The 23,516-nt window shown below is 50.7% G+C and overlaps 1 protein-coding gene across 1 annotated transcript in view; it reads right to left on the bottom strand.

Annotated features, from left to right (window-relative positions):
• Positions 1-20,771, bottom strand: part of LOC123788245 (small G protein signaling modulator 1) — a 37,783-nt gene extending 17,012 nt beyond the window's left edge. Inside the window, 13 exon segments of the mRNA XM_087857155.1 lie at positions 1,138-1,206; positions 2,698-2,764; positions 2,766-2,803; positions 2,805-2,879; positions 6,746-6,874; positions 10,444-10,589; positions 12,513-12,577; positions 14,943-15,081; positions 16,947-17,111; positions 18,862-18,991; positions 19,379-19,542; positions 20,617-20,684; positions 20,728-20,771. Coding sequence (XP_087713281.1) covers positions 1,138-1,206; positions 2,698-2,764; positions 2,766-2,803; positions 2,805-2,879; positions 6,746-6,874; positions 10,444-10,589; positions 12,513-12,577; positions 14,943-15,081; positions 16,947-17,111; positions 18,862-18,991; positions 19,379-19,542; positions 20,617-20,684; positions 20,728-20,771 — 1,299 coding nt within the window.
• Between the last annotated feature and the right edge of the window lie 2,745 nt (positions 20,772-23,516).

The following is a 23,516-nucleotide window of genomic DNA, read 5'->3' as shown; positions in this document are numbered from 1 at the left end:
CATAGAATAATCCAGAAATAAGGAAGCACTGAAATTGCCTGAGGAGAGAGTACTAGGGAATTCAAGTGGCAAGGAGCGTAACTTCCATCACACAAAATGATAGGCACATAGTTTTTAAAGCAAAAAATTGGTTAAAAACAGAAGGAACAGGCTAGAAACAGCATAGTATATCCACGTGCTTGGCTGTTACGGATTAATTTTCAAAAGTACTTTGATAATGTATGAATTACCATGGAAAAGCCTCCAGGATACATCTCAAAGATTGTTCTGTGGTTCTTTGTGTCCTGAGGTCAGATCCTATCAAGGATATAAGACCATGTTCCAAAGGGACATGAAGTATTTCTCTCTGTGTGTTTATGTCACCAATCTGATTTGCTGTTAAAATCACGTTTTTGGTTTTTCAAAATTTCTTCTAGATTCAACTGTTTTAAATTATGCAAAAAAAAAAAAAAATGTCCCTAACTCCAAAGTTGGAGCTAGGAAACAAGGGCTATTCAGGGAAATGTAGCTTCTTTTCCTGAGCCCTCCCTTGACTCCTGCAGGCGACCATTCTGATTCATTTCTGGCTTATTCATCCATTGTTTTTGAAAATAGGTATATTAATATTAATATTCCCTCTTGTTATGCAAGAGGTGACATAGTATGCCTATTTTGGGGGCTTTGCTTTTTTATTTAATATCAAGTGAGACAAGTTAACATTTCACTGAATAAAATGGAAAGCTGTGGACCAACACACATGATGGCATTTATGTAGAAATTTTCAAAAATTACCAAACATTGCAATATGTCCTCTATATACCGTGTACATATTTCTGTGTACATACAGGCAATCAGTAGGGTCTGACAGCACACACAGCAAAATGGTGCTATTTCTAGGGAGGGCAAGTGGGTATTAGGAATGATCAAAGCCAAATTTAGCTTTTTCTGCAATACTTTAATTTTTTACAGGGAGAAGAGATTCATATATTACTTGTGTGCCTAAAAACTCCATTTTTAATGCTAGCATAAAAAGCTAAAACAAATAAACCCAGGTGACCTATAGATGATGGACCTCCCATCCCTTTACTCCGGGTTGGAGGGAGAGGGTGGGTGGGGGAAGGGGAGGATGGGGAAGGGGCGGGGCCTCTGGAAGGTCACCTGTGTGCTGCTGCTGGAGTCACTCTGCAGGCGGACATGCTGGCGGCCTGAACTGCAGCTCTGGGAGGACTGATAGAAAAAGGGGCCGAGAGAGCAGGGGTGAGGCTGTATCCCGGCTTTGGGGCCCTGCTCTCAGCTCAGGCAGGGATTCTGTAAGTGCGGCCTCATCTCTATTCTTGACTTGGGCAGGTCCCTTCAGGGCCTCAGCCTCCTATCTGTACAATGAGAGTGAGGGGGTGGGGGTGGGGGAATCCCTCTGCTCCCTGGAGCCTCAGGGCCACACAGCAGCCAGGGGACCCCAGTTCCCACTCCTGCAACCGCAAAACCCTACCTTTAACTGCCCTGTACTTGAGACTTCTGGCTACTATTTAAGTTCAACTCCCAGTGACTGGTTGGCACTAATGGCCTGATTTTTTTATTCCTCTGTCTACATGCTTTTGCCCTTAGAACTTCTCATTCCTGCCTACTCGGCTGCGAGGCTTGGCCCTGGGACCTGCGGCAGCCCGGGGATGTGAGCAACCTTGCCAGGGCAGACGTTTAACCAGCCCTCGTGTATCTCCACTTTGTCTATGATCTGCGTTCACTATGAGAACATGCCCAGCTCTGCCTGCTGGACGATGGGACATGTGGGGCACATCCCGGTCACCCCAGAAATGGCAGAGAGCCCAGCGAAGATCAAGAAACCTTTTAGCGGACCAGGCGCTGACAGCGGGCAAGAGTGAGCCCTGCCAGCCCCACTCAGAAGTGCTCCGCTGGGGCGCCTGGGTGGCACAGCGGTTAAGCGTCTGCCTTCGGCTCAGGGCGTGATCCCAGCGTTATGGGATCGAGCCCCACATCAGGCTCCTCCACTATGAGCCTGCTTCTTCCTCTCCCACTCCCCCTGCTGTGTTCCCTCTCTTGCTGGCTGTCTCTATCTCTGTTAAATAAATAAATAAAATCTTTAAAAAAAAAAAAAAAAAGAAGTGCTCCGCTGAGCCAGACCCACGAGGACACATTCAGGGCTCATTGTCAGAAGTCACTGACTTTTGGTGGTCGCTTGCTATGCTGTGCAGCGTGACTGCTGGCAACCCGATGAGTGTGCCTCGCTGGGGAAGAGAATTAACCTTGTTCTCAGCTCCTTCTTTGGGCTGCCGAGCCGGCGCTTTGGTGAGGGCGGAGAGGTGTGATGTGGCCACGGGAGCATTCCCGACATTCCAGAACGCGGTGCTCAGCGCGCATGTGCCGAATATGTGAAAGTCGAGCGCTGTGCCAGGCGCTTTGTATGCACGATCTCACGTGAGCTGCACACAAACTTCCCCTATGCCAGCGGGTGTTCCCTTTAACAGATGTGGAAATTGAGGCCCGGAAGTAAAGGTGCTTGCTGGAGGCCCCGCAGCCAGAAAATGGTGAGGCTGGATTCCAATGCAGGTCTCTCGAACTCCAAGGTCACCTCCCACCCACATGCTAGGGGTGACGGCTCCAGACAGCCGTCACCGTCCCTACAAGAGCTACACGGAGCAGATCCCAGCCTTTACCGCCCCTCCCCCACCCCCGTGCTCCCAGATGGGTGCCGCCCATCACCTCGTTGCTGATGGTAGCGTCCCTGTGCCTCATCTGGTGCAGGTGGCCGTCCAGGCTGGCCCCTGACGCATTTGGCCAAGGCAGCCACGTGGGACTCCTGCTCCCTCTTGCCGCATGATCGCCTCACAGCCCAGCCATTCGGCCATGGTCTGCGCATAGCACGCGTGAATCTGCTCGTCCACCTGCCGGGGCAGAGACAAGGTCAGCCCTGGGGAGAGCCAGCCCAAGCCAGACGAGGACGCCAGCTCCGACCTGGGAGCCTGAGCCCCAGAGACACCCCAGATGTCATGGACATCCAACGGACACCCACTATGTGCAGGGCACCGGCTGGGCCCTGAGGGTACACAAACGTGCGCGAGGCTGCGTCTTTCTTTCAATGTTCCCTTCCTCCCTCCTCTTCATTCATTCATTCATTCATTCATTCACACATTCAAATATCCGTGGAGCCAGGGAGCATACTAAGCCCAGGGCGTACTGAAGTGAGAGGACTGTTTCTTTCCTTTCTTATTACCTTCTCTCCTTCCTCATTCACTCATTCACCCCTAATTCAGGAGGCACCTACAATGTGCCAGGTACCCACTCCACCACCCGTCCACCCTCCCCCCCCACACACATTTACTGAGGGCCTCCCACATGCCCTGTGCAGGGCCAGGTGCCGAGGATACAAAGATGAACAAAACTGACCCCTCCCTTTACTTACAGGAGGACTACAGATTTCAAGCATTTCCCTTGTGGCATGTCAGCGGATGGGAGGGTAGCTGGCCTTGTTCCTGATACACGGCCTGGGTAACCGAGGCTCTGAATCAGCCCGGCCTCTGGGCACAAGTCGGGACAGACAGCCTGATCTAAGTAAGGGTGTGGACAGGCATGAAGACAGAAGGCAGGGAGCTTGCTCCGTGTCCAGGTTGGGAGGGGTGGGGAATCCTTTAGCTATTCAGGGCTTCCAGAGAGAGACTCAGGGTCCACCCTGCCCAAGGCCTGTCCTCCCTCCCACGGACTTCCAGAAGATTCATCCCAGCATACCTCCCCATTCCCACTGCCTTTCTAGGCTAGGTTTCCATGACCCTGCACCAGGACGACCCCAGCAGCCTCCTTCCCGGTGCCTGCTTGTCCCAGCCTGGCCCCTCCTATGAGTTTACCCCTCAGCAGCCTCCTCTTTCTTCCTCCCCAGCCCCACCTCTCACTGTCACCCCCACCCTCCTGTCCTTTATGTGCCAGCCACCATGTCCACCATGCCCTTCCCGCCCCTCCCCACACAGATACACACACACACTGCATTATGCACGAGTCTCCCCTTGGGCTTTTCTCTGGCTGGCCCCTGTTCCTAGAGACCCTTCCTCACCCCCCATGGCCTGGAAAGAGAGCAGGTAAGCCTTCTGCCTGATAGAGGTGCCTCCTATGTGCTCTTACAACCCCTGGGTTTGCCTCTATCGGACTCTGCACGACCCCCACTAACCTGGCAAGGACCTCGTCTAACGCACCGCTGGGTCCCCGGTCCCAAGCACAGGGCCTGGCACCCCAGAACGCTGTTCCTGTTCACCGGGAGCCCAGCAGGCAAGGGGGTGAGGTGTGGCAGGGGCCTCCTGCTGTTTCTGAGATGATTTCAGACAGTTCACTGGCATGGGGTCTTATCATACAGAATCACGGTGTGATTTCTATTTTCAGCTCCCCTTTAACTTTTCAGATTACGGGGAAGGTCAGTCTGGTGCTACAGTGTCTTGAACACCTCCTATCACACTTCAGAAACCCCCTCCTGACAAAGAGAGAGCTGGCCTCAGGCAGGCTACGGCATCTGCGTGGAACTGATTATGTCCTTTTGTCATATCCTATTTGTTTTTATGGTTTCCTTCTATTACGCAAGTCACGTCAGTTTTCCATTGATGGCAGGCATACCAAATATCTTTTTAAATAAGCTATATACATAGTGAGTCAACTTACTGACAAATGTATAATAGCACAGGTGGTACATGGATGTGGAATGTTAATACCACCAGGTTTTAAGAACTTAGTATGAATAAAAGAATGCAGAATCTCTCGATAATTTTTATATTGACTACAGGCTGAAATGGTAATATACTGGGTATGTTGGGTTAAATAAAATGTATTATTAAAATTACTTTCACCTTGATAAAATGATACAGACCTACCCATACACACACACACACACACGCACACACACGCGTGTGCACACACACGAGATACTGCAGAAGCTGGTGAAGTCCTAGTGAGGCCTGTAGTCAAGGGAGCTCTATGGCGCCCACGCTAACGTCCCGGTTTTGATAATGAGCTACTGTTCTAGGCGATGCTTCCATTGGGTACGGCAGGACCTCTTTGTCACAGTTTTTGCAACTTCTTGTGAACTTATCATTTGTAAAAATATTTATGGGCATCTGTTCCTTTCTACTTTCTGAAACAGGACTACTAAAGCATTAACCGAACACTCAGGATCAACGTAGGTGCCCCGGTGTGCTATCGGCTGGAGACGACTCACAGCAGGGTAGCATTAGACCAATGCAACGGAACGGGAATCCACACTAACGGGCCCAACTGATTGCTGACAGGGACACAAAAGCAGTTCAGTGCAAGAAGGATGGCCATTTTGTCGAATGGGGCTGAAGCCGCTGGACGTCAAAGGCAAACAATGAACCCCGACCTCAACCACTCCCTGTATACACAAAGGAACTCAAAATGGATCACAGACCTAAACGTAACACGTGCAACTATAAAACTTTGAGAAAAGAAATATAGGAGAAAATCTTCGGAATCTAGGGCTAACTAAGCAAAACGTTCTTAGACTCGACACCAAAAGCTCAATGTACATGAGGAAAAATTGGTAAACTAAACCTCATAAAAAATGTAGACATTTGTTCTGCAAAAGCCCCATTAAGAGGATGAAAAGACAAGACACAGACTGGGAGAAAATACTTGCAAACCATTTATCCAACAGAGAAGGAATATCTGGGGTGTATTAAGAACTCCCGATTGCAACAGTAAAAACCCGAACAATTCAGCTAAAGAATGGACAAACGACGTGAGCAGACACCTCACCAAAGATACCCAGATGCCAAGTAAGCGTGTGCAAAGATGTTCACTGTCACTGGCCATTTGGGAAATGCAAATTAAAACCACAATGAAACCTCCTTGACACCTGTCTGAGTGACTAACGTAAAAAACAGCAACGAGACCAAAACTCCAGGGAGGGTGCAGGTGTGGCTCACTCGGATATTGCAGGTGGGAAGAGAACACAGCTCAGCCGCTGCAGAAGCTGGACAGTTTCTCCCAAAACTAAGCATGCATAGTGTGTGTCCCAGCATTGTACCCTTGAGCGTTTAATGATGACTTACACTCCCACGAAAACACGAATGTTCACTGCAGCTTTCTTTGTAATAGCCCAAACCAGGACAAAACTCACCTATCCGCCAACAGATGGATAGTCAAACTGTGATTCACCCAGGCCATGGGACACCATGGAACTCTTGGCCATAGAAAGGACAGACTGCCAGGGGATTACGCTGAGTGAAAAGGTCAATCCCAAAAGGTTAGATACGACATGATCCCATTTCTACAACATCGTCCAAATGACAAAGTTGCAGGAAGGAGGAACAGACTGGTGGTTGCCAAATGTTAGGCCGGGAGGTGGGGCTCAAAAAGGGTAACACGAGGACCCTGGTAGCACCGGAAGTGTTCAGTATGTTGACTGGGGTGGTACACACACACACACACACACACACACACACGTCAATGCCCTGGTTGTGATACTGTATTATAGTTTTGTAAGATGCTACCATTGGGAGAAATTGGATAAAGGATATGCGAGACCCTTCTGCATTATTTCTTGTAACTATGTGAATCTATAATTATCTCCCAAAATAAAATTTTAAGCAATGGCATCTGTGGCTTGCATTGTATTTCTACCGGACAGCCCCGCCCTGGGGTTTCCTGGCTCCCCCACGTTCCCCTGCCCCATCTTGGTCCAGCATGAAACCAGAGCACCCCCAGCCCCACCTTTTGCTGCCAAAGACCCCACTGCCCATCAGGGGCAACAAACCTCCTTCCTTTCTGCCTCTGTCATCCCGAACTGGTAGTGGCCCAGGAGGAAGGGCCACACAGCCTTGCGGATCTCTGGCTGGATGCCGCCATAGGAGATGAGACGTAGCAGCTCCCGTTCCTCGTAGCTCTGTGGTAGGTGGCAGGAAGTAAAGGGTTGGTCAACAGAAAACCAGAAGGAGGGCTCCGTGACCTGGCAGCCCTACTTCTCAGACCTGGCCTTTAGAGATCATGCTGTGAATAAGCAAAGCTGTGTGTACCGGGACAGCCATCCTGGCATCATATGGGAAAACCCCAACTGCCCGCTGACGGAGGAACAACGCATCCCTACATGGGAACACCACGTAGAAAGGGCAGGAGGAGAAAGGGCAGGACGCGCATCCGTGAGAACTTACACAAAAAGATGTTCAAAGTGTATTATTAGGTGGAAAAAAATCCCAAGAGGCGGAACATATCTAGTGTGAACCCATTTTTTTGCAAAAAATCCCAAAAGGTCAGTATAGAATGAACGAACATTTCTACTGAATTTTTAGTCGATGTTGTGCATTGTGTCGATATGGCAGCATGAGCTCAAAGTTATTAACCTTGATTCAGCTCAAAGAAAATTGCTTAAAAGCAAATCAATCCCAAATGAACATTTCCAGCTGGTTCTTCATGCACTATGACTCCTGTGCACACTAAGACGACTTTAACAACTGTTTGCTGTATTGTCCAATAGATTTACTCTCTTTTCAAAAATTCACTTTCAGGCAAAGACTTTGCAGTTATAATTAGTCATGCTGGGCACCCAGCAGGCCCAATCTGTTCATGTTTGTGTGTGTGTGTGTGTGTGTGTGTGTGTGTGTGTGTGTGTGTAGGGAAAGTACCAATGACTACTAGAAAGCTACTCTGAAGGGTAGTAGGGTTCTGTTTCCTCCTATCTCTTTACATTCCAAAATTACAAGCATATGTGACATTTTTTAAAAGTAAGCTCAATGCCCAGCATGGGGCTCGAACTCACAACCCTGAGATCAAGAGTCACATGCTCTACTGACTGAGCCAGCCAGGCATCCCACTGATTTTACATCTTAATGCACGTCTTAGATGTACCCAACCACAATGGCAAAACCAGCCATTCTTTTGTCTTTGTTGGAAATTTTAACTTGTATTCTGCAGACAGCCTTGTCAAAGCTGCTTAAAATCCGAGAACTATTTGTGTCCGAGGCTGTAAAGGCTTCATTAAAAAGCCACCTGCTTGGGTCCTGGAGCCCACAGCTGGACTCCATTTCCCAGCCTCCCTTGCAGTTAGGTGTGGCCACGTGATGAGGCGCTGGCCAATGGGATCTGGCAGGATGTGCTATAAGCCATTTCCAGGCCAGGGCTTTAAAGGAGCAGGTGTACTCCCTTCAGACTCTGCATCTCCCCATTAACCCTGGAGGATGGTGGGGCCGTGAGAATGAAAGGCCCCTGAACCTCTGGAGGGAGGACAAATGCCCACTCGCCAGGAATGCCCACCTAGGACTCCTCACGAAGCAAGAAATATACCCCATGATGTCAAGCAACTGAAAAAGTGGGGACATTTGTTATACTGCAGCTCAGTCCACCCTAATACAACAATGCAACCAAGAAGGGTAAAAATACGGCCCATTTGTGAAAGGACTGCAAAAGTGTTAGACGAAAAATTTTCATTTTTGACTAATTTATTTGTTCAACCAACTTGTCCTTAGACTAGTACCTTCCAAACTGGGGGGATCATTGAAGCGTTTGGGGAACTTCCAAAATATATAAATTCTTGGGCTCCACTCCCAGAGATGCTAAATCAGTAACACTGGAGTGGAGCCCAGAAGTCTATATCTTTCGAATTCCTCAGGAAATGTGCACTCTCCCAGGCCCCCGGGGATTATGAACACTGTGACTTTTTTGAGAAAGTAAGCTGGCATATCTATTTAAATTTTAAATGCGTATCAATCAATTTCTAGGAATCTACCCCTGAAATAAAAGCACTAGGCAGAATGGTATGTGCTTATAAAGATGCTGACTGGAGCACTGTTTGAAATAGTTTTTAAAAAGAGAAAGAGCCCCGTTGTCTATCATTAGGGGAAGATTTGAATAAATTATGGGCTACTCATCTGTCTCATCTGTGAGGTGTTAAGGTGCTAGCATTTAGGACTTCACCTACAGATCTGAAAGACGTCTTTTCTTTTTTTTTTTTTTAAAGATTTTATTTATTTGACAGAGAGAGAGACAGCCAGCGAGAGAGGGAACACAAGCAGGGGGAGTGGGAGAGGAAGAAGCAGGCTCATAGCGGAGGAGCCCGATGTGGGGCTCGATCCCAGAACGCCGGGATCACGCCCTGAGCCGAAGGTAGACGCTTAACCGCTGCGCCACCCAGGCGCCCCTGAAAGACGTCTTTGATATAAACTGAAATTGTTGCTTAAAATACAAATATAACATCACCTCATTTTAAAAAAATAAGAATTACAGACATATCTACGTAGACGTATCTATGAATGTATAAGCACCGGAAATATACCTTAGGGTCTCTACATAACTGACACTATTCATTAACTCAGGCGATCAGAACGAACGCATTGTGGCAGAAAGAAGGTACCTAAACAATTCTCGTTTTATACACCTGCATTCTTCCTTGTTTGAGTTGTCCCAGTAAGCAGGCATTCCTCCTGTTGTTTAGAAAAACAGCTAATTTTGGCCGAAAAAAAATGTCAAATAACCCTTCTGTTTGTCCAGGTTTGGGAACCAGTTTGTTTCTCCCAGAGTCCCCCAGCATTCCCAAATCAATACACAGGATAGCACCTTTCCCCAGCGTGGCGAAGCCAGGCCCTCCCCAGGGCCCGGGTGGGAAGGCACCCAGTGGACTGAGCCACCGCGTTTATCCCACGTGGAGAAATCAGGTCTCTCTTCTGAAAGCCTGCTGCTGGCGGCAGTGAGACTAGTGTCTATCAAAATGGATTCTGCCTTCCACACCAGCCATGGAGGTACTTTTCCAACAAAGGTCCCTGTGGCCCCACACATTTGAAGGATTGTTCCATATGCTCCCCTCCACCCCACCCACCCCCAGTTTCCTGAGACCGGCAAGCGTATCAGCCTAGCCAAGGTTCTAGGAAGTGCTGCAGGGTACAGAAAAGTTGACTCATCTTGTTTCCCAAACTCTCCGACTGTGAAGCTTTTTTCAACCGTAAACACCTTCCTTGTGGGGACATTTGCCTTCTGAGAAGAAAATCTTAGAAATCTGTCTCCGGGTGAAATATCTAATGGGAGGATTCTCTGGCCCTGAGGCAGAGGGGCACGTGGCGGGCTTTCCTCCGCCCAGCTGCCTCCTCTGACTTCACTACCTCCGTCACTCTAAGTAGTTCAACTGTGCTGTAAGTTCCTTCCTGCTGGGGACTTAAAGCACTTCTTGCACCACTGAGCATACAGCTGGTGCTTAATAAATGCTTGGTGATGGATTCATTCTTACTCCTTCTAGATGAGAATATGTACTTTCCATCCTCCTTGATCCTCACCCTTACAGGCAGAAGTGGGCTGTGGGTCTTGGAACTCTCAAGAAGGGAAGGGCCTTTGCGTTGGGTATGCAGAACCCAAAGGTGTCATAACAGCCTCAAGTCCTCACAAGCAGGTGGGTCTACTGCTCAGATAACCAGACGGTCCCCCCACAGGCTCTGTCTGCCCCACTGCAGACCGAGCCAGGCCAAGCCTTACTGTGCTGTCCTGAAGGTACTGCTCCCAGATCCTGGCCGTCAGCCCGTGCCCAGCATCACAGGGCAAGTCTGGAGACACGATCATGTGATTGACCAGGGCTGACAGGTGGGTCCTCACGGTGAACAGGTGTCTGCAGTAGGCAAGCCCTGGAGAGGGAGGGAGGGAAAGGGCCATCATCCATCACCCAACCCACCTTGCCTTGTCTCATGGATCTCAAAGCACTGCCCCGCCCGCAATCCCAGTGAACCCTCATGACCTAGAAAGTCCCACCATCCCTTTCTTCCAGGCGAGGAAGGGGCTCTGAGGGGGAAAATCCCTTGCTGGCCTGACTGCTTAATAGTTGGGTGAGCCTGGAGACGTCCAATCACCTTTCTTAGCCTGGGCCAGGGTGACATTATTTCTGCCAGAAGCCAAGGTATTTAATCCATGGGCAGAGGCCGGGAAGGGGCGGCAGGAAGGAGGTGGTAAGTGACCCCACAGGCTCGCTGTGCCTCTGGGTGCCTCCAATCTGTCCCAAGGGAGGAGAATGGCAGAGGTGGACGAATCTTGTGCAAAGTGCAGCTGGATAAAGAAGGCCCTGGGAGATGTACCTAGTTTGCTTTCAGAGATGGCTCTGCACTCTTAAAGGGATACCCACTAACCTGCTGCCCCTTACTTGCTCTGCCCTGGGCACCTGGAGGGCACAGTGCCTGGTACACAAGAGGCAATCAGCAAATGCCAGAGTGTGTTTGCTCTCCCTGTGCCCCCGCCCTCTGACTCTCCCTTATCAACGCCCAGAGAGGACCCTTCTGGGGCCTGAGGACAGGCCCCTACCAGCAATGAGGAGGAGGAGGGGGAGGGGGAAGGAGGAGGGGGAGGAGGAAGGAGTGACTAACACTTACACAAGCACGCACTACGTGCCAGGGAGCTGCCCGGAGCTCACATACTTAACTCACTAAATTCTCATACAACCATATGAAACAGGTACTCCTATCTTCTCCATCTTATAGATGGGGAAACCGAGGCACAGGCTGCTTCTGTCTCCTGCCCAGGTCACACTGCTAGGAAGTGCAGAGTTGGGATTTGATCACAAGCTGCACAGCACCAGAACCTGGGCTCTTAACCACCACCAGGGACGAGCCATTGAATGCGATAACATTGTTTGAGATCCCTCTCGACCCCAACCCTTCCTCCAGGAAGCTCTTCCATTTGGGTCCCATAAATACTCGTCCAGGGCCTGCTCCACGCGAGGCCCTGCATTAGGCACTGGGGATGGGTGATAACAGAACAGGCAAAAAACCTTGCTCTTGGGAGCTCACGCTCTCCCTGCCCCTCCAGGTGCTCGGGCACACGGCTGGCCCTGCTATTCCCCAGGCCTACGCAGGATATATTAACACTTTTCTAGAATCCCTGACAATACACACGATTTATCTCCCCCATCTAGGCTGGGAGGCTGGGAAAATAAAACGTGCTAAGAATCAACACAGCAGAGTGAAGGAAAACAAACAAAACAGCCTTTGAGGTCAGGCAGGCCTAGGTTTGAGTCCCAGCTCTGTCCTGCATTAGCGGTGTGACCTTGGACAAGTCACTCTGCCTCCTTGTGCCTTAGCTTCCTCATATGCTAACTGGAAATAATCAGAATACCTGTATTTAAGCTTTAATTTTTAACTTCTCCTTACTCTTCTGCTTCTGCCCACAGGTGAGGGGAACGGACTTTCGCTGAGCACCCATGACATGGAATGCTGGGTGCTAGGGGCTTTATACAGGCTTCTCTTTTAATTCTGAGAACAAATCCTCTAAGGCAGGCACTGGGGATGCAACGGTGACCAACCAAACCCCTGCCACGAGGAGCCCCATCGTTGGCTGCCCTCTCTAAGAGCTAGAGATAAAACTTATGCCCAGTCCCTGGTGGAGGGAGTTCAGGCTCCGAGAAGTCTGCCTAACTTCACTAAAACTAGACACATCCAGGAACTAGGGGAGCCAAGGTTCACGTGCCAGAGCCGGGCTCCTTCCCCCAATACTGATGCCATACAACAGGCATTCGATCAACGTGCCCGTAGACCACAGTGGCAAAAAAGGCCAGTACGCACATCCATAGAAGGCTCTGGAAAGGATCTGGTACTTCATGTTGTCACAGAGGAGCTTCAGCGGTGCCCTGCAGGGGGAGGAAGAGGGGACACTTAGAAAAGACCACACAGAGCCCACGTTTCCTGGAGGAGTGAAGCCCGTTACCCGGAGGGGGCAGATTAAAACCAACCAGCCAAGGGGACTCTGGGGGGACTACTGTTTCTACCCATTCATCCACTTCTCCTATCAGCTTTGGGGTCACTTTCTCCCCAACTCTCTGTGGTTTGCATGGGGCTGATTCGACCCCGTGCAGGATTCAGGCTGGAGGCACAGGCATTGGGTAAGACGTGGTCATGTGATCCGACCTGAGCCAATGAGAACGAGCCCTGGGACTTTCGTTGGAACTATGGGGAGATACACACTCTTTTCTCTGCTCAAGTTCCTAAGCCAGGGGGTGTAGGGCAGTGGCTGCTGGGATCCATTTCTGCCACTGCGTAGGAAGGGCCTGCCTGAGAATGAAACCATCACGGAGGCAGCCAGAGGCAAGAGGTGAAGAAAACAGAGACATTTGTGTTCTGAGCATCTGGAACCAACCATGCCTGAAGTCACTGCACCTCTAGACTCCTCAGTTCTGCTGAGATTTTCTTCTGTATTTGAACCAGTCTGCAGTGGGTTTCTGTCACTTGTAGAAAGAGTTCGGACTTCTGAAGTGACCCAGCTAAACCAAACTGAGCCGAACTGGGACTCAGAGTCTGGCTGTTGCAAAGGAGGTGACGCCTCAGAGCTTCTCCTTGCATGGGAATTTGGGGGGGGGCTGTTTTGGCTGAAAGAGGAGAGGGGAGTAAGGCCCTAGCACTGTTGGGGAAATCAAGGACTGCTGATGGGACTGCATTCTCACAGAGAACAGAGTGGAGGAATATCTGCATCTTTTTTTCTCAGGACATCCTGGGGACACTCAGGAAAACTCAACAAGACAGGAACAGGGGCATGGCTAAGGTGTTCCAGTTACACACATGGAGGCATTAAACATGAAAATTACCCTTGTCATGCCCTCAAGTTGGTGGGGCTCAGGCTTGCTCAGTTTACCTAAGAAGAGCACCACACGGACAGCTGTCCCACAGGGGACTTGGCTTGTGAAAGGTGATGAACTCCCCGTCACTCCAGGTGTGGAAGCAGATGCCACGAGAGGGGATACTAGGTTACAACAGCATTTTTCAATGGTCTCTGGACCACAGCCCAAGAATCACTTGGGATTTCTCCAATATGCGGATTCCTGGGCCCCGCACAGACCTACTCAATTGGGGCCCCTAAGGAAGTTGTCTGGGAACCAGTGTCACCTCCCTCTGGTGATTCTGATGCACACAAACGTGGGAGACTCTCTGATTACAGGAAAGCTTCTCAAACTGAAAAGTGCACACACAATCTTAGGATCGGCGAAATGCAGATTCTGCTTCAGTAGGTCTGGCAAGACGGACTGAGATCTGCCCCAGGATGCTGCTGCAGGTCTGTGGACCACGTGCTGAAACCAGGCCCTGGATGACTGCAAGAGTGTGATGCCAGCTCCCACCCCTTAAGCTCCTATGGCTGAAGACGGGACCACCCATGGGGCCAGGGGCCTGGCATGGAAAAAGGCATTCCACTCTCCCCAGCCAGGCCAGGCGGGTTTGGTGGGAAACAAGACCAGTCTCATTATTGCACTGAGCAGCCCTGAAGACACACAAGATCTGTGGGCCAGGAGATAGATGATCTAGGGGGGGTCTAACTTTATCCAATAAAATAAGAAGCGTCACTTAATTGAACATTTCCAGGGGCTGGGTACCACGTGCTGGCCACGTTAGATCAGTATCTGATTTGTCCTTACAACAGCTATGCAAAGCAAGCATTCGTATCCCCATTCGGCGGAGGAGCAAATGGAGGCACATGTGGTTTGCAGTGAGTAGTATTGCTAGTTTCCGCCTTCCAGGAGCATGATAGGGCTGCGCTTCCTGGAATGTTGTGGATGAGGTCAATGAGGCGTGAGCAGAAAGAGTATGTGCTGCTCTCAGGGTGGAGCATTTCATTGTCCTTCAGGAGCCCCAGACCTACCTTTCCCTCTGTCACTGCGACTGGGAATATTCCAGAAGGTGTCGTTCCATCAGCCAGGCCCTTTAATGTGGTGCAAGCAGAGCCCCCAGCTGACCCACGAGAGACACACAGTACGCATGATAAATCAACCTCTGTTGTACTAAGCCATTGAGATTCCAGGACTGTTTGTTACTGCAACATAACCTTGGTTATCCTGACTGATACGTGTAAGGAAGCTAGGACTTCATGAGGCTAGGATTTAACCCAGACCTCGATGATCTCATAGCTTATGTTCCTCCTCTGAATTCAGTGCTGGGCAAGACATGGGTATCTACAAATCTTTGGCAAATCCTTCCACACCCTCCACCCGCAGATTAAGCCCCTCATACCTCTCATGGTTGCAGCCACTGGACGAGCCACCATCGGCCAGGCCACTCTGTGAACAGGGTGAGCAGGAGGATTTCTGGGGGCTGGGTTGCCAAAGGGGCGGTAGGTTGCTCACGGAGACATCCATCAGGTCCTGGGGGACTGTGGTGGACAGGAGGGTCGGAGCAAGAGCCCCGGTTAAGCCTATGTGGGTCACAGAAAGCTCATCCCAAAGCAACCAGCTTGCCCCTAGGCCAGCACAGGGACAGGGAAAGACCCTGAATGTGACAGTCAGAGACAGCGACCCCAATCATTATCTGACCCAGACCTGTGAGCCCACCTGATCCAGGGAAAACCACCACCAAGATTTGGGGCCCTCAGCAGACAGGCAGAGCTGATGAGAGCTGAAGAGAGAGGAAGAAGTGGGGCATGGGGGGAAGAGAGACAGACAAGAGGGACAGACCCAGTCCCAGAGCAGGAGGCCGAGCCTCACCATGTTGTCATTCAAGCGTCCTCACAGGAGGCTGACAAGAAGGAAGAGGAGCCTGCTGGGGGCTTCTGGGGACGGCTCATAGTCCCGAGTCCCCAGAGACAGACTCTCTGGAAGACAGAGTCTACCGGGGAGACAGAAGGGAGCCTAACTCAACAGATGAGGCAGGGTGCCAAGGACGAGGGACCCAATGGAGCTCCTGCTGATGAGGCCACCTGCACTGTCCATCATCCTGAGCCATAGGGCTCTTCCATCAACAGGTCTCAAACAGGTGGGTGACCCCCACCCAGAATCACGTGGAGGGGGGCTTCTTAAAAAGCCATGCCTGTATCCTACCCCTGACCTACTGAATTTAAACCTCCTGGAGATACAGCCCTTAAATCCGTATATCCAAAAAAATTTTGATAACAGCAGCCACGTTCGAGAACCAAGAGAGCATGACTGATCTCCTAACACGGACACTGGTGACTTGTGATCACATGGTCCCAGGATGCAGCACTTGGAGTGTCCCTCACCGCCTTCCCTGCCAGCTCCATGGAAACCGCCCCGTCTGCAGAGCCGCATGACAGACACAACGGTGACTCACACATTACAATTTCTATCACTAACTTCCTGGCCTCCTGGCAGTTCCAGACAGGTGCAAACATTTTATTTTCTCTAGGACAGGGCTCGGGAAACATTTTCCGTCAAGGGCCAGGCAGTAAACATTTTTAGGGTTCGTGAACCATTTGGCCGCGATCATAGCCACTCAACTTTGTCATCATCGTGCAAACACAGCCATCCACAAGCTGCAAACACGTAAGCGTGGCTATGTTCCAATAACACTTTATTTATGGACACTGAAATCTGAGTTTCGTATTTTTACAGGTCACAAATATTACTCTTCTTTTGATTTTTTTCAATCATTAAAAAAATGTAAAAACCATTCTTAGCTCATGGGTCGCACTGAATGAGGTTGGCTCCGGCCCCTGGGCCCTGGTTTGCCAAGTCCTGACCTAGGAGATTGAGAAGGGTGCACATCTGTCCCACAGGCCCTGCCCCCTCAAGGATGACTGGTAATCCCTGGCCTCTTCCCTTGGGCTGTGAGGCTGGGAAGTTATGGACCCAGGGCCACTTGTCATCAGAGCTCAGTAGCTGACAGGGCCCAGCCCTAGCCACTGTTAGTGCAGAAAGCTCCTCCCCAAGCTGACTCACTGATGAGCTGGCCAAGAAAGACCAGTGAGCCCCTGTAAAATGTTCTAGAAAAGCATCCCCAGTTCTCCGCCAGTCTCAGGGAAGCATTGATCAGCTTCAGCAAGCTGTGGCCAGTATGCCTTGGCCCCGGCCCCAGCACCTCACACTCCACCAGCATCACCAGTGGACCCCTTCCCTATGGACCCCACAACACTCCAAGCTGCATTCTGCCACGTGGAGGCTGGACAGGTGAGGGCATCCGTTTGTCTCCGGCTTCCCTCGTCCTGGGGACCAAGACTCAAAAGACAGCATGGCAGAGGTGGCCAGCACCCAGCCCCAGGCATGGGAGGAGCCCAGACATTACTGGGGGGCTGCTGCTTCCGGCCCGACACGGGGAAGGTGGTGTCCCATCTGGCTCGCGCCGACTGACCGCCCCTGGCCACCACCAGCACGGACCGGCCAGTAGGAACCACCGTCCTGGCGGGGCTCGTGGAGCCGGGGGCAGGGCTGCCCAGGGGGTCAGGAGCAACTTGAGACACAAAACAAAAAGCACCAGTGAAATGAAATGTCTGAGGTGGGCAGAACCCTGAAACAGCCAAAGAACCCCCTCCTCGGGGCTTGACCTCCCCCCTGCCCAGCTCTGCACAGCTCCCATGTATTGTGTTGGCTTTGAGGAAGAAAGAACGCTGATGTTTATAAAATGCCCTACTGTGTGCCAGCTGCTGTGCAGGGATTGCTTTATCAGCCTTAATGCCCCTGTGGGAGACGCATCTCTCCTCCCATTCTGCAGAGTGGAAACTGAGGCTCAGAATGGCAACACTACTGAACCATCCACGGCCCCAGCAGGTGGTAACTGGCATAACAGCTCTTTCCGACCGAGGTCCCCTTTCTCTTTCTGCTAACGACAGCTATCACTTACTGAGAGCAGGTATTATTATTATTATCCCCTTTTACAGATTTGGGAACTGAGGCACAGATGGAAGCATCATGCCCAAGACCACCCAGTGAACAAATAGTGCAGCTGGGATTCTGACCCAGGGCATCAGACCCCAAGACCCTATTCACACTCTCCTGACCGATATCCCCCCTCAACCTCATCCATCCTCTGTCCAGACCAGCAGTTCTCAACTGGGGCAATTCTGGCCCCTCAAGGACATTTGGCGATGTCTGGCGACATTTTTTGTTGTCGCAACCTGAGAATTTGCTAGATGCTACTGGCATCTATCCAGTGGGTAGAGACCAGGGATGCTGCTTGCCATCCTATAATGGACAAGACCCCCCCTCCCAAACACACAATTATTCATCCAATGTGTCAACCCCGCCCTAGGCCAGCTCTGTTCAATAGGAATCTTCCCTGAGCCACCAGCTTATTTTAGAAGTTTCTAGTAGCCACACTAAAAGGGGGGAAAGAAACAGATGAAATCAATTTCAACAGTATATTCTGTTTGACCTAGTGTATCCCTAATGTTACCATTTTAACATAGAGTCAATATAACATTGCTGATGAGATATTTTACATTCTTTCCTATTGTTGCTCCAAAGTCTCCAGAATGCAGGGTGTCTTTTACACTTAAGGCACATCTCTCTTCGAACTCGTTGCATTTCAAGTGCTCGGGAGCCACACGTGGCTCACGCCTACCACGCCAGATGGTACAGACAGTCTCAGCAACACAGGAGTCTGAAAATGCCCTCCTCTGACTCTGAGCCTGTCTGCACGGTTCAGAACTTGTCTTTGCCTCCTCTGTGCACACAGACCGGGTGGTGGAGACAAAGGCAGGAAGACACTGAGAGGGGGTTTAGAACCATTTATGGCCCCTCATCCCTCCCACAGGGCCAAACTCTTCTCTCTTATTACTTGAGGCAGGCATCTGCAAACTTTTTCTATAAAGGGCCAGATAGTAACTATTTTTGGCTTTGTGGACCATACGGTCTCTGTCACAACACTCCCACTCCGCTACTGCGGTGTGAGAGCAGCCACACACAATATGGATATGAATGGGCGGGACTGTGTTCCAATAAAACTTTATTTACAAAAGTAGGCAGGGGGCCGAATTTGGACCACAGGAAGGAGTCTGCCCATTTCTGACGTAGGCACTTCTTCAGAAAGGACGTCCTTGTTCTCAAAGATTCTGAAAACCATACATGACTGCTTGTGTTAGCTCTGTGAGGCTCAGGCCCCTGGGAAAAAAACCACTTGTCCTCTAGTTCCAAACACCTGGAATCATTTTCATGATCGGCTAACATCTGGATCCAGGGGGCCCAGAGACGGGGCAGCTTACCGAATTCAGACCGCATGCCGGGGCAGATGGTCCTGAACACGTAATCTGTGGCCTCGTCGTCTTCCTTGTCTGAAGACGTGGACTCGGAACCCTGAGGGCTTCGCTTGCGCAGTTTGGGAAATACTTTGCCCTGAAAGGTGTCCTATTGCACAGTCCTTGGGATACACCTGTCCCCACAATCTGCACAGCCTGAGGGTTTCAGTGGGGTGTGTATGTGCCCACAAAGCCACTTAAGGATCCATGGGCAAGAATGACCACTCCTCCGGGTGCCTGGGTGGCTCAGTCGGTTAAGCATCTGACTCTTGATTTCGGCTCAAGTCATGATCTCAGGGTCGTGAGATCCGGCCCCAAGTCTTGGGTTGGGTGCGGAGCCTACTTGGGATTCTCCCTCTCCCCCACCCCTCCCCCACCCCGCTTGCACATGCACGCATGCACCTCTCTTTCAAAAAATAAAGAATGACCACTCCCCATAGCTGACCCCCACCCCAGCCTCCCTGGGTCCCCTGTGATCACTCACCTTTCTCCGCTGAGACCAGAGTGGAGGGTCCAGCTGCCCATGAGGGAGCAGCCCATTTTCCAGGCATGAGAGGAACTGCAGGAGGTGCCCTCCCTTGGGGAAGCAGAAAGGCGGCCTCTGGATCCCATCCTGGCTGACCAGCACCACTGTCCCGCTGCTGTCCACTGCCACCACGACCCAGCCAGAGGAGATCCAGCGGGGAGTCAGTATGAGGCATGGGTATGGGGCCCTCCTGGCATACACATCCCCCCAGGCATGTCAAACCAGACCCACAGACCTGCTCCAAGGCTCTGAGAAAGGCCTGGGCAGAAGGTCAGGGCCAGTTTTTAGCCCCCGCCAAGCCTCTTCCACCCCACCTGCCACGGTCACTGACCAGGAAGTAGAGGACATGATCCAGAAGACTATGTTTGGCCCCGATGAAGTCACCCCCCAAAGGAAATGATGCCCCTAAACATGTGATGTCCCTCTACACCCTCAATCACCCTCTACGAATCAGCCTGACCTATTTCTTCATGGAGGCTTGCAGACCTATCCCTTCTCAGGGCAGTAGTTGACTTGCTAGCACGTATTGAGCGCTTACTGCATATAGCACAGCATGTTAAAGGCAGTGTCTTACTGGAATACTCAAAATAGACCTATGAGGTATATCTCTTATTGTGTGTTTTACAAGTGATGAAACCAAGGCTCAGAGAGGCGATGTAATTTGCCCAGGGCTGCACAGTAGGGCCTGGATCTGAACCCAGATCTGTCTCACTAACTAAGCTTCATGTTTTGTGCCTTGGTGGGGCATGGATCGCTTGCTTTCTACAGCAGGATGGCCTTTTGCTTGTTCTGAATGTGCCTTCTCTGAGCCTTAAAGGAGAACTCTAGTTATTAATCCCAGATCTTGAGAGCACAGGCTTTGGAATGATAAAGACCTGATTTCGAGTCCAAACTCAGGAGTTCCTGGGGTGTGTGACCTCGTGCCAAGCTGTTTAGAGCCCTGCTTGGCACATCATAAGCGCTCAATAGGCGTGAGCAGCTAACACCATGGGTTTGGTGCTGAGCCCTTATCATATGTCACAGGATGTTCACAACAACGCCAGGAGTAGGTGCTGTTGTGATTCCGTTTTACAGATGGGGAAACTGAGGCTCAGCGAGAAGGCACTTGTTTGAGGCTGCACAGGTACTAAGGAGGTGGGGCCAGGCAGGGGAGCCAGGAGGAACACCCCAGCCCCGTGCTCCCCCATGGTCCCTACCTTGCTGATGGCAGTGCAGGTACACAATCTCCTCCAGGCAGATGGTCATGGCATAGTCCCAGTAGACGCTGGAAGGGGAGGGATGGTTAGGTCCGCAGGATGCCTGCTCACCGATTCGTGGCAAAGGGCCCAGGAGGCCACGAAACCACACCCATGGGCTCCTGCACCCTTCTCACTAGGACCCACCTGTCTCCAACATCTGTATTCCAGGCTTCCCAGAATCCATCTCCCCTTCTTTGGTCCCAGCACCCCAGTTTTCTAAGGACCACTCCTCTCTTAACCCCAGTCCATGTGGCTGAGGCGGAGTCCACCCACCCTCTATGCCAGGATTCCAGGAATGGCCATCTGACCCCAGCCTGGCCGGTCAGCATTTTCCACTGTTCCAGCCAAGTGACTGGTTTAGGGATGGCCCTGCAACCCAAGCAGAAATAATGAGGCTCGGAGAGAGAGTTAAGATGGCAGAGGAGTAGGGGGTCCCCTTTTTCAGCCGGTCCCCTGAGTCGAGCTGGATAGGTACCAGACCAGCCTAAACACCCACAGAATCAGCCTGAGACGCAGGAAGATACATCTGGATCTCTACAAACGAACATCTCTAGCACCGAGTATTGAGGTACGAAGTGGGGGAGCCGTGAATCCCCGCACAGATATTGGAAGATAAACAGAAGGGGGAGGGAGCCACCGTGCTCGGTCACTGGGAAGCAGGAGCCACCTGCACGGGGGAGTGGGCGGGCTCCCGGACCGGCACCCGCAAGAGAGCAGACTGAGACCGTAAGCCTGGGAACGCGCCCGACCAGAGTGAAAACCAACGCCCCGGAGCGCTCACTGGAACCGGACTGATACCGGGAGCTCGGGAGTGTGCGCGCGTCCAAACTGAAAACCAGAGCTCTGGAGTGCACACTCAAACTAGGCTGAAACCAACAGTTTGGGAGTGCGCGTGCGCGACCAGACTGAAAACCGGTGCTCCGGAGCACCCCGAACCACACTGAAACAGAGAGCTCGGGAGCGCACGCGGGAACCGGGGCGGCTGGCGGTGTTCGAAGCACAAAGGATAGGGACTTGCCAGCCCTGGAAGCGAGGACTGGGAGAGTGGCTGTGGGGTGCACAACCCGGGACACTTCAGGGTTTTTAGCAGCACCAACAGAAACAGAGTTAAAGTGGCCAGGAGAGTTCAGTGGAGAGCGGACTGCGATCTCTCTGTTCTGAGACAGAGGCTAGGATTCAGCCACTGCTGCTCTGACTCTCAGAAGAGGCACAGAAAACCATCAGGGAAAGCTGCCAGAGAACAAAAGCCTGGAATTACCAGCTCACATTGTGCCCATCCCCATCCCCCCTCGCAGGGGACGGGGCAACTCTACCCAAACAGGGGTGCCTGAGTATCAGCGTGGCAGGCCCCTCCCCCAGAAGGCAGGCTGAAAAATCAAGAAGCCCACATTCCTAAGGTCCCTATAAAACAAAAGCACGCTGCCTGGGTCCTGGTCAATAATTTGGGCTCTGGGCATCCCGGCAACCTCTCCTCATCAGAATGACGAGAAGGAGAAATACCCCCCAGCAAAGAAAAGACCATGAGTCTGTGGCCTCTGCCACAGAACTGATATTTATGGATATAACCAAATTGTGAGAAATGGAGTTCAGAGTAACAATGGTCAAGATGATGTGTAGACTTGAAGAAAATATTAACGAGAATATAGAATCTCTAAGGGCGGAAATGAGAGCGAATCTGGCAGAAATTAAAAATGCTATGAATCAAATGCAGTCTAAACTAGAGGCTCTGACGGCTAGGGTGAATGAGGCAGAAGAAGGAATTAGTGAAATGGAGGATGGGATAGTAGAAGGGAAAGTTAAAATGAAACTTGGCTCAAAAAAAATCCAATCTCAAGAATGTAGGTTACGGGAGATTACTGACTCAATGAAACGTTCCAATGTCAGAATCATCAGCATCCCCGAAGGGGTGGAAAAAGAGAGGTCTAGAAGAGATATTTGAACAAATTGTAGCTGAAAACTTCCCTAATCTGGCAAAGGAAACAAGCATTCGTGTTCAAGAGGCAGAAAGGACCCGTCCCAAATTCAACCACGACAAACCTACGCCACGCCCGTCACGTCATAGTGCATTTCGTAACTATTAGATCGAAGGATGCAGTATTGAAAGCGGCCAGGGCAAAGAAATTTCTCACATACAAAGGCAAAAATATCAGGATTACGTCAGACTTGTCTACACAGACCTGGAATGAGAGAAAGGGTTGGGGGGGGGCATTTTTAAAGCTCTTTCAGAGAAAAACATGCAGCCAAGGATCCTTTATCCAGCAAGGCTGTCATTCAGAATTGATGGACAGATAAGGACCTTCCAGAATCGCCAGACACTGACCAATTTCATAACCACGAAACCAGCCCTACAGGAGATATTAAGGGGGGGTTCTATAAAAGTAAAAAGGCCCAAGAGTGATACAGAACAGAAAGCTACAATCTATAGAAACAAAGACTTTACAGGCAACATGACCTCATTAAAATCATATTTCTCAGTAATCATTATTAATGTGAATGGCCTAAATGCTCCCATAAAATGTCACAGGGTGGAAGATTGGATAAAAAGACATGACCCATCCATTTGCTGTCTACAAGAGACTCATTTTGAACCTAAAGATACATCCAGACTGAAAGTGAAGGGATGGAAAACCATTTTTCATGCCAGTGGACCTCAAAAGAAAGCTGGGGTAACAATTCTCAGATCAGACAGATTGGATTTTACTAAAGACTGTAGTTAGAGACACAGTAGGACACTATATTATTCTTAAAGGATGTATCCAACAAGTGGATATGACAATTATAAATGTCTATACCCCCAACAGGGGAGCAGCAAGATACACAAGCCAACTCTTAACCAGAATAAAGAGACATATAGAATA

The sequence above is a fragment of the Ursus americanus genome, chromosome 30, assembly GCF_024610735.1.
Source record: "Ursus americanus isolate L20-20 chromosome 30, mUrsAme1.1.p, whole genome shotgun sequence".
Taxonomy (NCBI): Eukaryota; Metazoa; Chordata; class Mammalia; order Carnivora; family Ursidae; genus Ursus; species Ursus americanus.
This window is presented reverse-complemented; position numbering and strand designations above follow the sequence as displayed.